Source organism: Volvox carteri, assembly GCF_000143455.1.
Source record: "Volvox carteri f. nagariensis unplaced genomic scaffold VOLCAscaffold_121, whole genome shotgun sequence".
Classification (NCBI taxonomy): domain Eukaryota; kingdom Viridiplantae; phylum Chlorophyta; class Chlorophyceae; order Chlamydomonadales; family Volvocaceae; genus Volvox; species Volvox carteri.
Genome location: NW_003307664.1, coordinates 37,370 through 51,844, shown reverse-complemented (window position 1 = coordinate 51,844; position 14,475 = coordinate 37,370). Strand labels below are relative to the sequence as shown.

At 56.5% G+C, this 14,475-nt stretch overlaps 2 protein-coding genes across 2 annotated transcripts in view; one reads left to right on the top strand and one right to left on the bottom strand.

The window, feature by feature from the left end:
* The window catches only part of VOLCADRAFT_100488 (uncharacterized protein), a gene marked incomplete at both ends in the record, with an annotated part of 4,455 nt that extends 3,414 nt beyond the window's left edge, over positions 1-1,041 (top strand). Inside the window, 2 exons of the mRNA XM_002959058.1 lie at positions 423-574; positions 1,034-1,041. Of these exons, the coding sequence (XP_002959104.1) occupies positions 423-574; positions 1,034-1,041 (160 nt within the window). The remainder of the gene's footprint in view (positions 1-422; positions 575-1,033) is intronic.
* Positions 1,042-2,160: 1,119 nt separating this feature from the next.
* Positions 2,161-13,338, bottom strand: ttlH (uncharacterized protein; the record flags this gene model as incomplete). The annotated part of the gene is made up of 11 exons (XM_002959048.1): positions 2,161-2,849; positions 4,361-4,443; positions 5,632-5,737; positions 6,005-6,293; positions 6,931-7,095; positions 7,412-7,507; positions 8,226-8,352; positions 8,949-9,074; positions 9,323-9,441; positions 9,720-9,901; positions 10,335-13,338. 11 exons carry the CDS (start codon positions 13,336-13,338, stop codon positions 2,761-2,763), a joined length of 4,386 nt encoding a protein of 1,461 aa, XP_002959094.1. The 3' UTR covers positions 2,161-2,760.
* Positions 13,339-14,475: the final 1,137 nt, after the last annotated feature.

The window sequence follows — 14,475 nt, the reverse complement described above, 5'->3', positions numbered from 1 at the left end:
AAGACATCCAGAGGTGTACGGCTCTGGAGGACTTCGGTGCGTGTGTGTGTTGGGCGGGGGTGGGTGGGAGGGAAGGGGGGTTGTAGCACACAACCCTCAGATTCAGGAGGGGGGAGTAAGAGGTAGGGGGTAAGAGGTATGAGGTAGGGGGTAGGAGGTATGAGGTATGAGGTAGGGGGTAGGAGGTTAGGGAGCGGCAGACAATTACACAAAGAGGAGAGGAAATAAACCCTAAGCCCCTGGCCATTAAGGTGATCGGGAAATTGATGTGAGCTATGGATTTGAAACAGCAGTAGCTGCAGCAGCAACAGCAGTAGTCGTAGTAGTAGTAGTAGTAGTCGTAGTTAAAAAAGTAGTAGTAGCAGCAACTGCAGCACTCTCCATTAACCCTGTCATGCCGTACGTCATGCACAATACACCAGCACGCAACACGTACCATCCTGCCTAGGAGATCCGTTGCCGTACGTGTCCGGGGGTTCCAAGATGCCAAAGGGCGGCACCTTTTCGAGGCTCGATAGCTCGTCTGTACGACACCCAGCGTGGGTTGGACGAATGGAAAGTTTATACGGAGAAGGTACGGATTAAAACGGTACGGACGGTTGGTGCGGTTAGTGCTTGTAAGAGTACGACCGGGTGGTGGTGATGTGGAAGAAGAGCGAGCGAAACACACACGTTTTATGGGGGGAAATGAGGGGGGAAGGGGAGGGGGATGGTGTGAGGCGACAGCAGGGCGGAGGCTTCATGCAATACACGCGAAGGTGCTCGGGGACGGCGTATCACCTCAAGTGCCCTCCATCCCCCCCCCCCGACCCGCGCGTGTCCTTGTGGAAGGGGAAAATGTCTTCTGGATAGAGAAAAAAAACACAATTCAAAAATTCATTGCCGTTTTTTTCCCTCCTGCACCCATCCTTTTCCCCCATGCCTTTTGTTGGTATTGCCGTCACGCACTGCCGTACTGCCCACAATGTTTTCGTACTGTCGTACGCACCTAGGTGGAGGAATCTCATGTTACTGTTGTTGTCGTCAACCACAGGTACATAGCACCGCTTTCCTGCGAAAACGTCGGATGGATAGAAGCTGGGCTTTTTGTATAGGCACTGCTGCGCCCTAGGAAATCCATCCAAGGAAGCAGGGCTGAGCAATAAAATCGTCAGGAGCTTGAGGCGCCCTACTTTGGTGTCCAGAGAACGGGCAAAGCTGGATCCTAGCTGGGCTTTGCGGGCAGCCGTACTAGCTTGCCGTACGGTACTACCTTGCCGCATTGCGTCCTTGAGGATTTCTGTTGTGTCCACCTCCCGAAGCTTTGCACAGTGGAGGTATATGCCGATATTCTTCGCCTCAGTGTAAGGGCGCAACCCGAGCACATGCGCAGCAATGCGGGCGCCTGCGTCCATGAATTGTATGGCCAGGCTCTGTGAACGGAGCCGTGAACGGGGCCGTAAAACCATGACAAATATCGGCTGTCAACGCACTCTCATCCGCCATTTGTTCATCTGTGAGCGCTCTGAGCCTTTGCTTAATGTCCTTCCGTGCCTGCTGTTTAAGCTCGCGGAATTCTTTCGCCATCGTAGTTGCAGCTGACGTGCAATATGCCGTTAATGTTTCAAAGCGATGAACGTTATGTCGGACTAAACACCTGCTTGATATGGACCGCAGGGGGCCGCCTAAGCCGGCATGCATGATGAGCTTATGAATTGCAGGAAGTCATATTTTTGAAGCGAAATCAAAGCCTACCATCAAGACGCTTTGGTGGAGGACATAAAGCTGAGCTGCGTCGTGCGTGAATTTATCAACTGAAACGTGCACGAACGGTTCTAACGATATCGACAGCTGCAGTCACTGCAGTGCAGTGCTTCACGCTGTTGCACGAGAGCCTCGGCGCCTGCACTTTGCAAGCGTAAGAGAGGTTGGAAGCGTTATATGTTTTGAACGTTGCGCCTACCTAAGATCCCAGGATTCCAACAGCCGCAATCCCCACAATAGGGGTCCCCGAATGTGCAGATTTCCTAACCGCATCTGTGCGCTTAGTTTCTAATGAAAATTCGACAGCAGGGCCGGCTGTGAATCAGGTAAGGCCCTTCACATTACGCGAACCACATTGGTTTCCATTTGAATTTCCGAGAATTACAAAAATCCGAGTAAAGACTCGGACGAAATGTAAGTACCGTACACAACCGGCGACATGTGCGAGAGATGCTTTTAGGAGCCAGCATAGTTGCGTACACAGAAGACAAAACATCAATACAAAGATAACCATTTATACTCGTTAGCACACGCAACAGATGAAGACACCACAGCCAAAAGACCTGGGACATCCCTGCGAACCAATTCAACACGAAAAAGTTTAGAAGCATGCACGCAGGCACACCCTTACCGCACACGCAGGTAGCCGGACCGCACACTAAACGGAACACGTTGGTTAAAATACAGTTAACCATGCACTCCATGCCAGCCGTACACCCCACGCAGCAACCCTTTCCTCCCCCTCGTCTTCTCACCAAAGCACCTCTCAGACGCTCTCACACCACTACTAAGCATGACTAGACCACCTCCTCAAACATACAAGAGACGCACAATCGCAGATGAATAAACATACATATGTACGTACGTTCACACTCCTCCCTTCCCTCCGCTTCCTCTCATGCCCAGGCCGCCATGAGAATCCGTGTGCAATCCCCTCATTGATTTGAGGCCCCCTCCCCCCCCGAGCTCTCAAAGAGGGGGAGGGGGAGGGAGGGTGAAACACACGCCGTTCTCTTCTTAATTCGTGATCATCACCACATCATCAACATCAACATTAAAAACAGGATCCGCACTAGCCATACCACCAACAGCACCACCGGCACCAGCTACACCGGCAGCAGCAGCAGCGTTGGAGAGTCCAGCGGAGAAATCCCAAGAGAGACTGGTCACCAAACCAGCATCACACCCTCAAGATGTTATGGTGGTGTTATTGTTGTTGTCGTTCTCTATTCTTGGTACTTACTTCCATAAAACAACAATACAGACAGACAGACAGACAGACAGACGGACAGACAGACACACACAATACGCAGTCTCAGTTCATGGAGATACATGCACACGCAGAGGGCTGCCGTATGCGAGCGCCCGGGCAGTGCCTAATAACAGCCTAACAGCCTAAGGCTAAGCTACCAGTACCCAAATCCCTCCACCCTCCAAGCCTCCTACAAGTCCGCCTGCCCTCTGAACCCCCTGGACCACCACTTTTTGTGGCTCTCTAACTCTACCTGGCTGACATGGAGAAAACATTGCTAAAACTAAAACCCTAAAACCTGGGAACAAATGCCAACCTATAATTATATGTTACAAAAACATCAACTCTTGAAAACCTTATTGAGGATACTGACGGCTTTTTCAAAAGTTGATTTCTGATTTAGAGCCGCTAGCCCCTTAACCCGATAACCCAGCTACTCCCCGCGCTCTGTGTATGTGTGTGTGTTTGTATGTGCGTGTGTCTCTTCCTTTATCTCTTCGACAGATTCTCTGACAGATGCACATACAAGCACACACCTATGTGCACAGGCACCTCGGTGACGTTCATGCCTGAACAAGCAATCGTGCGGAAGTCAGAATTAACCGGCATTCACGCCACGGGTCCCCTCCCCCCCCCCCAAACCCCCAAACCCCCACCCACACAAAGGACTTAACCCCCAGCCACCACAACCCCCGGGGGAAACCCTTCCCCGCCCATTACAGCTGCCCTCTCCCTTTCCCTCACCCCCTCCCTTTCTCTCCCCCACAAAGACTGTTGGAAAAGAGGCCGTCTCCACCCCTATCCTAATGCACCATGTACATGATCAACCAACTAACCAACTAATCAACTAACCAACTGATAATAACCTGGTAACGGTGGAGATGACCGAGCATAGTTTAACTAACAACTAACAAACCAAATCGGAGTACGTATCAGATTCCGAAACCATATCTCTCCCTCTCTTCTTCTCCCTCGACGGGCTGCTCGGGGATCGAGCCGCAACTCGTTGCGTGCGATTGCATGGAGGGGTGAAGGGGCAGCCCGGAGGGGGGGGACGGAAGGAGGGAGGAGCCAAAATTGGACTGGCAGCACCTGCCCCCGAACTTTCTGATCTTAAAGAACCCAAACGCGAAGAAGAAGAAGAAGAATCCGCCACGTACGGCACAGACGGTGATGCTAACGCCGTGCCACGCTAGGAGCCCCCCCCACCGGGACGCCACTCCCGCGACAAGGGCCGTGCACCCCCGCCGCTCCCCGACATACCCCCCAGCAACCCAGCTGCCCCCAGCAAACTCGCGCGGACGCCGCCGCGGCTGACACTGCCAGGGCGCTGCTGCTGCTGCTGCTGCTGCTGGCGGAACACACCTCCCCCGTTGCCGCTGGTTTGCGCGTAATACTTGCACAGCATTATGTTGTTTAGGCGAGGCGTCTCGAAAAGGTTGAGGTACCTGCGGGCGCACGTGTGCGCGCGCGTGTGTGTATGCGTGCGGCCGATGGAAGGTATGATGGTAAAAAGGCGGGGACAGCGGGGACAGCGGGGGAAGGGAAGGGTTTTTTGCCGAAGGCTGTGGTAGCGCGGGAGGCGAAGACACCTAACATCCCAACCAGGAGGTAGACCCAAAAATTCCATTTCCTAGCATCTCCTGAGCTCTTGAGCGGACAAAGCAGAGGGTCATGCTGCTACCACAGCGCGGGCAATGTGACGAACGACAAGAAGAGGGTAGCTGGCCCCAAGGGAGGGAGGGGGCCACAACGACCACCGTCCCTGAAAGATTGGCGAAAGATTGGTGTTGGCGGAGCAGCAGCAGCAGCAGCAGCACTAGCAGGTGTTACTAGGTGCTATGTACGATAGCCTTCACGGCTTGCTGTACAGTTGCGTTCCAGGTGCCGGGTACGACAGGGCGAGGCGGACCGGGGCTGCCAAGCTAGGGCTTACACTACTGAAGAAATGGCAAGCCGTACGGCTGCCGTACGTAACTTAAGTCAGAGACTATACTCGCTTCACTCCTTTATACTATACTCCGCATATAAGCTACAATGTTTGCAAGATGTGTGCAGATGTGTGTATGTCTGTATATGTGTGTATGTGTGCATATGTGTGCATGTCTGTATATGTGTGTATGTCTGTATATGTGTGAGCGTGTGTATGGGGGGTTCCGTATGGAAGACGTGGGGACGCTTGCACTGCTAAACATCAACTTTTCAGTGGTCCCGACGTTTTGCCATCATTCTAATGATGCTAACCGCTTTTTCCCCAGTACGGCGTAAGTTAGTTAGCACCACACAAATGTCTAACTGAATCGGCTTTTGGTTTTGGATTACGTCAGAGCTACTGTTTCTGCTCTACTCGGTTGCCTATCCAAGAACCAAGACATGTAAATTACGCCATCAACCGCTAACTGCCAACTGCCAACCTCCATACCTTCATTCCCCCAACCGCAATAACCTCCTCATTCTCTAAAACTACACTCTTCTTCACCAAGTCTGCGTTTATAACTCCTAAATATTTACACTCACCACCCAACCATACAACCACTCGCCACCCTTTCCCACAACACAACTCTTCCGTACATCCCCATATACACACACACACACACTCAACACTGCCACATGCACGCACGCACAAACACACATACCTGGCGGGGTCCTCTTCACATGGAAAAACACGTTCCCAGCTACCCTTCCTAGCCATCTCCGCCTCCGCCTCCAACACAACCTCAGGAAGCTCCGCCGGGTTTAGAGCTGCAGAGTACGACAGCGTACGACAATAAACGTGTCGTCATGACAACAGCATGTACAACGGGCACCAAACAGCGGCAGCGTGTAAGCACGACAGTACGACATGTACGGGATGAGCAAGTACAACAACGATGACGATGGCGCAAATCGGGTTTTTGTGTTTGTTTCGTCCAGGATCCGATTCTGGCGCTGTCGTACCCTGACACACACAAACGCACATCTGCCTTCGGTTAAAAGATTAGCGGAAAAAACCCTAACCCTGAGACCCACCGGTGAAGTCAATGGAATCTAGCTCATGCAGAGATTTAGGTTGCACCACCGCATTGCTGCCAGGACCACCGCCGCCGCCGCCGCCGCCGCCGCCGCTGGCAGCTGAGGTTGACTGCCCAAAGGAAGGCTGTGCGCCCAGCAGGCTGTTGGGAGTTGGAGGAGCTTCCTCGTCAGCAGCGGCGGCGGCGGCGCCGCCAGCGGCCGTACTGCGTGCCGTGGGGTTGGTTGCCGCTATCGGAAGCCCCGTCAGACGCGCCTGGCGCTTCGCCTCCGCTGCTTTCTCGTATACCTACAGACGTACACGGCATATGTTGTAGTGTGACGTACCCCGCAGAGGCCCCCTCGGAGGCGGGGGGGGAAACCCCCGGCAGGGGCTGGGCAAGGGAGGGAAGGTGAGAGGGGGGACAATGGCCCCGGGAGGACATCCCCGTGCCTTGTGTTGCATTTTTTCTGTGTTTGTGTGTGTATGTGTGTATGTGTGTATGTGTGTATGTGAGTATGTGAGTGAGTGTGAATGATTATGTGTGTATGTGTGTGTGAGTGTGTGTATGTGTGTATGCATGTGTGTGTGTGTGATTTTCTAACCTGGACTGTTACGTGGTCCTAGCGGTCCTAATCACGTCAAACGTCGGCGTCAGGACAGATAATGGCCGCTGCAGTAGCAGCAGTAGCAGCAGCAGCAGTAGCGGTCCGCCAATGTCGAGTCGCCACCATCCCTAAGGCGCCTTCCCCCCACAAACACATACACAGAAACACATTTCTTTTCCCCCCCCACCCGCGTCACAGCCATGTACTAGCGCCAATGCTACACAAACGCCACATTTCATAATTCTTTCCTTTTGCATTACCCCACCCCTTCCCAACCCCTCTAATCCTCAAGATCTTGTCCAACACGACAAGGTAATGTACGGCACGGCACGTCGTACCTCCACGTCATACGGCACAGGCCCAATAAGGTGCATGAGCTCCGAAACCATGGAGCACTTGACCCTCATATCCAGTCCGCTGTCAGCCGCCAGGGAGGGGCAGGTGTTGGCCTCGATGAGCCAGGCACGGAAAACATCCGTTAGCATGATGTCGAAACCCCACACCTACAAGATAAAAATAAAATGTCAGTAAAATGTGAATACAAAATGCCATTTCAAAATGTAAATATAAAATGTAAATATAATGTAAATATAATGTAAATATAAAATGTGAACATAGAATTTAAATAAAACATGTAAGTAAAATGTAAGTAAATCCAATTAAATTGAATTGGAGGAAATGTGGCGAGAGTGCGGTAGGAGGAGCGGGCGGGGCGGGGATCATCGTACGGAAATGCCCCCCGAGAAACAGAGGGAGGAGAAGGAAGGAAGAAAGAAAGGAAACCCGGCCCTGGTGGGGGGACAGTGTTGGGCCCCTCACCTCAAAGCAGTTGTTGCGGTGCGGTACCTTCATTTTAAACTCGGTGTTCATCCTCGGCTCCGCGGCTATCACGGCCGCCGCCACGATATCACACACCTGTAGGGGGTTGGGGGAGGAGTGGAGGTTGGAGATGGGGGTGGTGGGGGATGGGGATGGGGATGGGGAGAACGCCGCTGTGTTTTGGGCTGGTGGTTTTTGGGTGCCGGTGGCGGTAGTAAGGAGAATGGTAAGTGGGGTGCAAAGGTGAACTTTTTAATGCAAGACAAAATTAACTAAAACAATCACATTTCATCATAACTGCAAATGACATCGCCAAAATTGACATGGTATCCGTGACGGGGTGGTTTCGGAGCCGGGTGGAAAAGGAGGCGAGGAGGCGGTGTTACGGAAGAGACACGATATCTTCCCCGCACCGCGACGCACAAACCCACACCACCTGCCCTTCCCACCCCCACGTCCCCCCCACCTGCCTCCACACCACACCCCAGCCGGGCCCTATGCCCCGGCTCTCCAGGAAGTGTCTTAGCCCGGACAAACTCCACTTGCTGCCCTCACACTCGGTCGCGGGGTCGACAGGGTGACTACTGCCGCTGCTGCTGCTACTGCCGCTGCTGTAGTGCTGCTGTTGCTGCTGCTGCTGATGATGGGGAGGAGGAGGAGGAGGAGAAGAGGAAGGGTTTGCGGAGAAGGCGCAGGAGGAAGAGGAGGCCAGGGAGGAGGAGGGGGGCGGCGGCGGCGCCGCCGCCACTGGCGCAGCGCCAACGGTGGCGGCGGAGGCTTCGTCCCCGCCGCTGTTACATGCGCCTTCCGGCACCGCCGGTTCTTGTTGTTCTGGTTGTGGTTGAGGCGGTTGGTGGGGTTGCGGCAGTAGCGCTTGTGTTTTAACGAACTTGGCGGACTTTTTATTGACCGAGTAGTTGGTGAGGTGCACGCAGCGTTTGCTGCATGGGAAAGGAGGGGGGGAGGGCTTGCGGAGCAAGTGGGGGACGACGAACCACGACGAACGAGTGAAGCTGATGGCAAGGGTGGCCTGATACAGCAGAAGTAAGGAAGCAACAACTAACCAGTTGCGGCTTGTGAAGAAGAAGGCGTCTTCGCGTTGATGTTAGTAGTAGTCATGAAAAGATAGCGGAAAACTACCTACCTAGCCGCAAAGTCTAAAATAAAATGCGAAAAGGATACAAGAAAAAACATCTCGTAGTACTCTAAAGATTCTTAAGGTAAATGCAAAAGCGGCGGAGAGCTAAACACACCGTAACAGCTGACATGAGTTGAAGGAAAGATGTGACGTTAGCTGAGAAAACCATTTTACGCTGGCCTGGCGCTGGAAGTATGGAGCAAAAGAAAACACTGGCTGGTTGGCTCACTGCTAATAAGCTTTCTAGTAAACATGCAAGTGCTCCTCCCAAGCCCACCCACCCACCTAACACGCCCCAAGCAAGTTGGGGGGGGGGGGTAAAGAGATGTGGCAGATGTACGACACGCTGGAGCTTCCCCTTCCTTTCCCGCTTCCCCCCCTCCCCCCTACCCCTCTCACGTCAAATCGGCCTTGTCCGCGGAGTACGGCTCCGTAGCGAGTCGTGCAAGCCCGTCCGGGAAGACGTACAGCCGCAGGGGGTCGAGACACGTGGCGGCCGCATACACACGCATGTCGAACTTGAACCTGTACGACAGGTTTTTTGAGGGGGCCAGTCGCTCAGGAGGGGGGAAAACCGCTGTCGTACAACCTTGCCAGCCCCCTCCGCTCGCGATGCTCCCGGCTTCTTCTCCCCCTTTGTCAAACCCGCACCTAGCCATTTCCCCCCTTCCCTCATTGCCGTCCCCCCCCACCCCCTCCTCGCGCCCCCACGCCCCTATTTGTGTGTGTTTTTCTGATTTCCTCCCGCCCCCCTTTCCCCCCCAAGCTCTCACCCGTTAAGTAGCAGGGGGTTAGCGATGTAATGCTGTACGAGCATGTCCTTGGCATCGCGTGATATGGCATCAGGCCGGGTGACCATCCGAATACCGCGACCCCGCGACGAGTTCGTTGGCTGGACGTTGAGGTAGTTGGGTTGGTTTCGGGGTGGTTAGCAACGAAACGGAGGAATAATGTGAGACTGCGAGGAGAAAAAGACTGAATCATTGTTGTATCGATCCCGCATACCTCTCCCCCACCCCCTGCCCCTGCTGCCCCAGGGAATCCACATCGCCCGGCAGCACCCCACTGGGACACCCACTGCTTGCAACTATATACTCACACTCCGGAGGCGACCGCCATTTTTTACCCTAAAACCCTGAAAAACCTACCCACACTCGTACTATGCCGTACCTTTTGGATGTACAACCGGTCCGGAAACCGTTCCACGTCAGCCTTGAACTCTTCGTAGTCGCGTGGCATGATGTAAAACCGGGGGACGATGTCAAAGGCCTCGGCGGCTGGGCCACGTGCACGGCGGCGGGCGTTATACACATTGCGGTACAGGTGTCCCTTGTGGCCTAACTCCCACGTGCCTGGAGTGTTGGCAGTTGGCAGTTGGGAGTTGGGGGTTGGCAGTTGGGGGTTGGCAGTTGGGGGTTAAGCGGGGTTTGGGCATCGAAGAGGAAAGGAGTTCAGGGACTCTGCCCTACGATCATGGTATGAATGCCAAGGACAGGGGAAGTTGTGTATGTGCCGTACATTCCTGCAACCCGCGCCGTCCCCGCCAGCACCCGGCCACTTCCCCTCTCCAACGCACCAACGCAAACAAACGTACGGCATTTTCGGTTGTTCCTGGGGGTTGTGTCCTCGACTTCAACGCTTTTAACAGAAAATCATCGTTTCATGCCATGCAAGTACAAGGATAAAACTTTTATAAGCACGAAAGAAATATTATAGGCGGGTGTTTGCGAGGCATACACCGTGCCTGGCACGTTTTCCCCCCCCCAAAGTTAACCCCAAGCTTACCGGGAAAATGGTTGACCCTCTGAAAGCTGTGTAACTTGGCCAGCGCCGGAGCATCTAGAATACCCCCCCATTGTACGATCCACCGCTTGCCCTTGCGTGTCGGCCGTAACCCCGCCTCCCGGAATGCCGTACGTACGGGCGTGTTGGCCACGCCGCCGTACTTGACGTACAGCGTGGGGCTCAGCAGCGGCTGTAGCCCGCGGGCGTGCTTTTCCGCCGCCGACTTCACGAAAGCGATGGTGGGGCACGTGCCGGGGAAAGCGGGCGGCTGAATGTACGGAAACGCGCGGCCCTTTTCATCGGTCGGAATTTCGTCCGAACGCTGCTGGGGGTCGTACGGCGCAGCGGTCATCTCCGCCAAGGCTAGGACGGCAGGATGCAGCGGCCGGTGTGGGGTGGCGGAGCCGCCGCCAGTCTTGCGGCCACGGCCTGTTGATGCACCGGCACGCTTGCGGCCGGCGGCGGCGGCGGCGGCGGCGGTGGCGGTGGGGGCTGTGGCGCCGCAAGCACCGGAAATGAACGACGCGCCGCCAGGAGATGGCGGGGATGTCAGTGCCAGTGTCGCAAGGAGGGCCAGGGCCTGTACGGCGGTCCTTTCCGTTGCGCTGCTGCCGCCGCCGCCGCTTCTGCCTGCAGCCCGGTAGCAGCTGGCACTGCTACTGCTCCGGCTCAAGCGCGGCCCAGGAACTTTACCGCCGCTACTGCGGCATTCAAGCCTCGTCGCATCGCGGGGATTGCTGGCGGCGCGGCGATGCCCCGCCGCTGCCGTCACCTCTTCAGAGGCGCCGCCCATCACCTGAGCGCCGCCGTCCCCAGCTGCTGGCATGTTGTCCAGGCTTTGGCCGCGGCCCGGCGGCGGCTTTAGATCCGGTGAAAGGAGCATGTCGTACGCCGACCAAGCGGACGATGCTGTACCGGGCCGCGACCCGGCCTCTGACGCGGAGTTCTCCCTCAAGCCATCGCTGATTCTGCCGTACAAGCTTGTCGCCGCCGCCGCTATGGAGGAGGCATCAAAGCTGCTGCGACGTCGCAGTGCGGCGGCGGCGCCGCCGCCGCCTGGCGGCGGCGGCGCCGCTGGCGGTCGGCCGCTAGGAGGCCGCTGCAGCGGCCATGGCACGGGACGCTGTTGCTGCTGCCGGTGCGGCGGTGTCGGAGTCGCCCGCCCCTTCTGCCCCACCACCGTTGCCGCCGCCGCTGCCCGTACTGCATGCACATTTGCTGTACTCCGTACTCCGCGTCCTGACCCAACACGCCAAGGCCGAAGCTCTGCGTCGTCCAGACGCCCGCCGCCGGCCTCGTCGTATCTTTGTCCGTACCTGCCGGGCCGCCCCGCCGCCACCCTCACGTCGTCCTCGCCACCCTCCTCCTCATCATCGTCCTCATCGTCGCCACCCCCCTCCTCCACGCTTAACACGTCACCCTCGTACATGCCAAAAAAATCCAACGCAGAATCGTCCGTACCGCTGGCGGACGATCGTACGATATGCCGTGGTACGGGAGAGTATACTCGCGCCGGAAGTCCACATGATGAAGCGGATGAGGAGGTAGCTGGCGGCGCCGTCGGTTGTAGAACAACGGCCTGCAGCCGTGACGTCGCTGCGGCGGCGGCGTCGCGGCCAGCGCCAGCTGGCGGCGGCGCTGCCGTACCCGCGGCCGCGCCAGTACTTAGAACCGCGAGCGCGGTTTGCATGCTCACTGGCATTGGCGGCGGCTGCGATGGCGACTCGCCGTACATCCCGTCACGACGTTTACCCTGGGGTGATGGAGACCTTAGGTCGACTGACTCGCCGCGAGAACAGATCCCGCCGCCGCCGCCGCCGCTGCCGCTGCGGTCAAGAGGGACTTCGAAGTGGCTGCGAGGGGCCCCGGCGGGCCCTGCTCCAAGGTCAGGGCCGCGGGCTCCGCCGCTGCCACCACCGCTGCTGCTTGCACTGCCGCCGCCGCCGCCGCCGCCGGCACCTGAGCCGTGCGTCCGTGTCGAGTTTGGCGATTGCACCGCTTTCGCCACCGCCCTGATCGCCGCAGCCGCTGCTGCCTCCATCGCCGCCGTCATCGGCTGCATGAGGTCTTCGGGATGGCAGCCGTGCATCGAGACACCTGCTGCCGTCGCCGTCGCCGCCGTCGCGCTCGAGCCTGCAACACCGTTTGGCCTTTGCAGTAGCGATGCGGCTGTGCTGGCCATCGAACGAGCGCGGAGAGACATGGCGTCGGTTGCGCCACGTGACGCAGCAGAGTACGGCGCGTACGGCATGTTATCGTTCGAGGCGTCCTGCCGCTGCCTCGCGGAGCCCCGTGACGGCGGCCTGCTGCCTTGACCATTCGTACTCGTGTATGGCGGCTCCGGCAGCGTGGGCCCCGTCGAGGGGCCCCGTCGTCCGGCAGACCTTGCGCCTTGCCGGGGTAGCAATGGATTGTACGGATTAGGCCGCGCTGTCGCGGATGTCCCGACGGCGCCGCCGGCGGACAAGGAAGCGGCGGCGCCTTGTACGGCGGCCTGGCCAGCGGTCGCACGAGCCACCGTGAAGCCCCCAGGAGCAGCTGGGCGAATGTGGGGGGGGCGTTGACCCCCTGGTTGCGGGGGACCCCCCACCATCGGATCACAGGATGGCTGCACGGGGCCGCGGGTGCAGCCGGGGGAGAGCACGGTCATGGCATTGCTAGCTGCTGGGCCGCTTGCGCGAGCCCCTGGCGAGGCGCTCGCTGCGGAGTTGTTCCCCCCGTTCAGCACTGAGAGCAGGAGCGCGGAATAGGGCTGATGCACGCAAGCCGCGTGGCTGTCCGCAGGTCCGGGTGGCTTGTAGCTGTTCGGTGGCTTCCATTGCACTCCTGAGCTTGCGGGCTGAGCGGGGGAGCTCGTTCCCGGGCCCGCAGGTACGCCTCGCAGGTCCAGGTGCAGGACGCCGTTCCCGCGTCTAAGTCTTTGTGGAGATGGTGGACCACTGAATGAAGATTGGCCATTGCCAGCGGTGTAAGCCGCGTCTAGTACCCATTGCGCCTGAGGCATAGGATGGACCCTCCAGTTCGGCACAATGCATGTATTGACGAAGCTCAGCTGAGAAACGTATCGATTTATGGACTAAAGCGATGTCAGGTAAAGCGGATGAGACATAGTCAAGGGGTTAACCCTCGCGGGGATGCATAAAAACAGACTTGCCGGTGCAGAAGAATTAGCAGAAAGCCGATCTGCATCATGTTTATTTGTGATTAAAGTATAGAAGTTCGCTATTGTAAGCTAATGCGAGGCTGAAACTGTAAAAGGATTGACGTCGGACTACAAAGCGGGTTTCCTCAAAACGCGAATTGTCGTGTGACACAGATGAAGCTTTGTAAGCATAGGATATGCTTGGGTTGACAAAACATGCAGAATATCTGAAGGACCCGTGGGACACGTTACAAAAGGTTAGGGATATTATAATGGACCCAGCGGACTACCTCTCCATGGATAACACTCTGTTATACGACCAGTACAAGCAGCTTTTACAAATGTCCATTCGTTGAGGTGTGCATCGTAGCCGCTTCGTAGTTTAGGTGCTGGCAATCCAATCTCCTCTTTGCGCCGAGGCTTTATCGGTCTTCCTTTCACTGCATCTCCAACAGCCGGACATGCAGAGACGCCAAACCAGTTACGGGGAGCACTTGTCGAAATTGGACACGAGCGGCGCACGAGCCCGACTGACAAAGGCCTTCCCAGTTCGGAACCCTTTCAAACTTGCAGTCCCTGCAGTCCGTAAACAATCCTATCACAGCGGACCTCATGAAAGAGATCGTCGTCGCACATCGCATCCCATGTTGTATGTCTGAGCCGAAGGCCTAAAGCCGAACCGCGCAAAACAGCTGCGACATTGGCTACTGCCTGCACACACTGTTCTACACAAAAGAGGGGGGTCCTTGTGAAGCAGCTGGCCGCGTTTCCAAGGCCCGTATGATTTTGGAATGTAAGGTGTATGATTACTTTTGCGCGTAATAGAATGTGGCCCGGCTGGAGATTAAAGCAGTGCAGTGGCATATTGGAATGTGAGAATAGCTTCGAAGCAGTTTAGTGGAAGGTGTTTACAGGTCGTCTAGTGCACGTCGCATTGTACATGCAGTCATGTCGTTGCGCGCGCGTATGCAACAACACCAGGTAGCTCAACCAGAATAA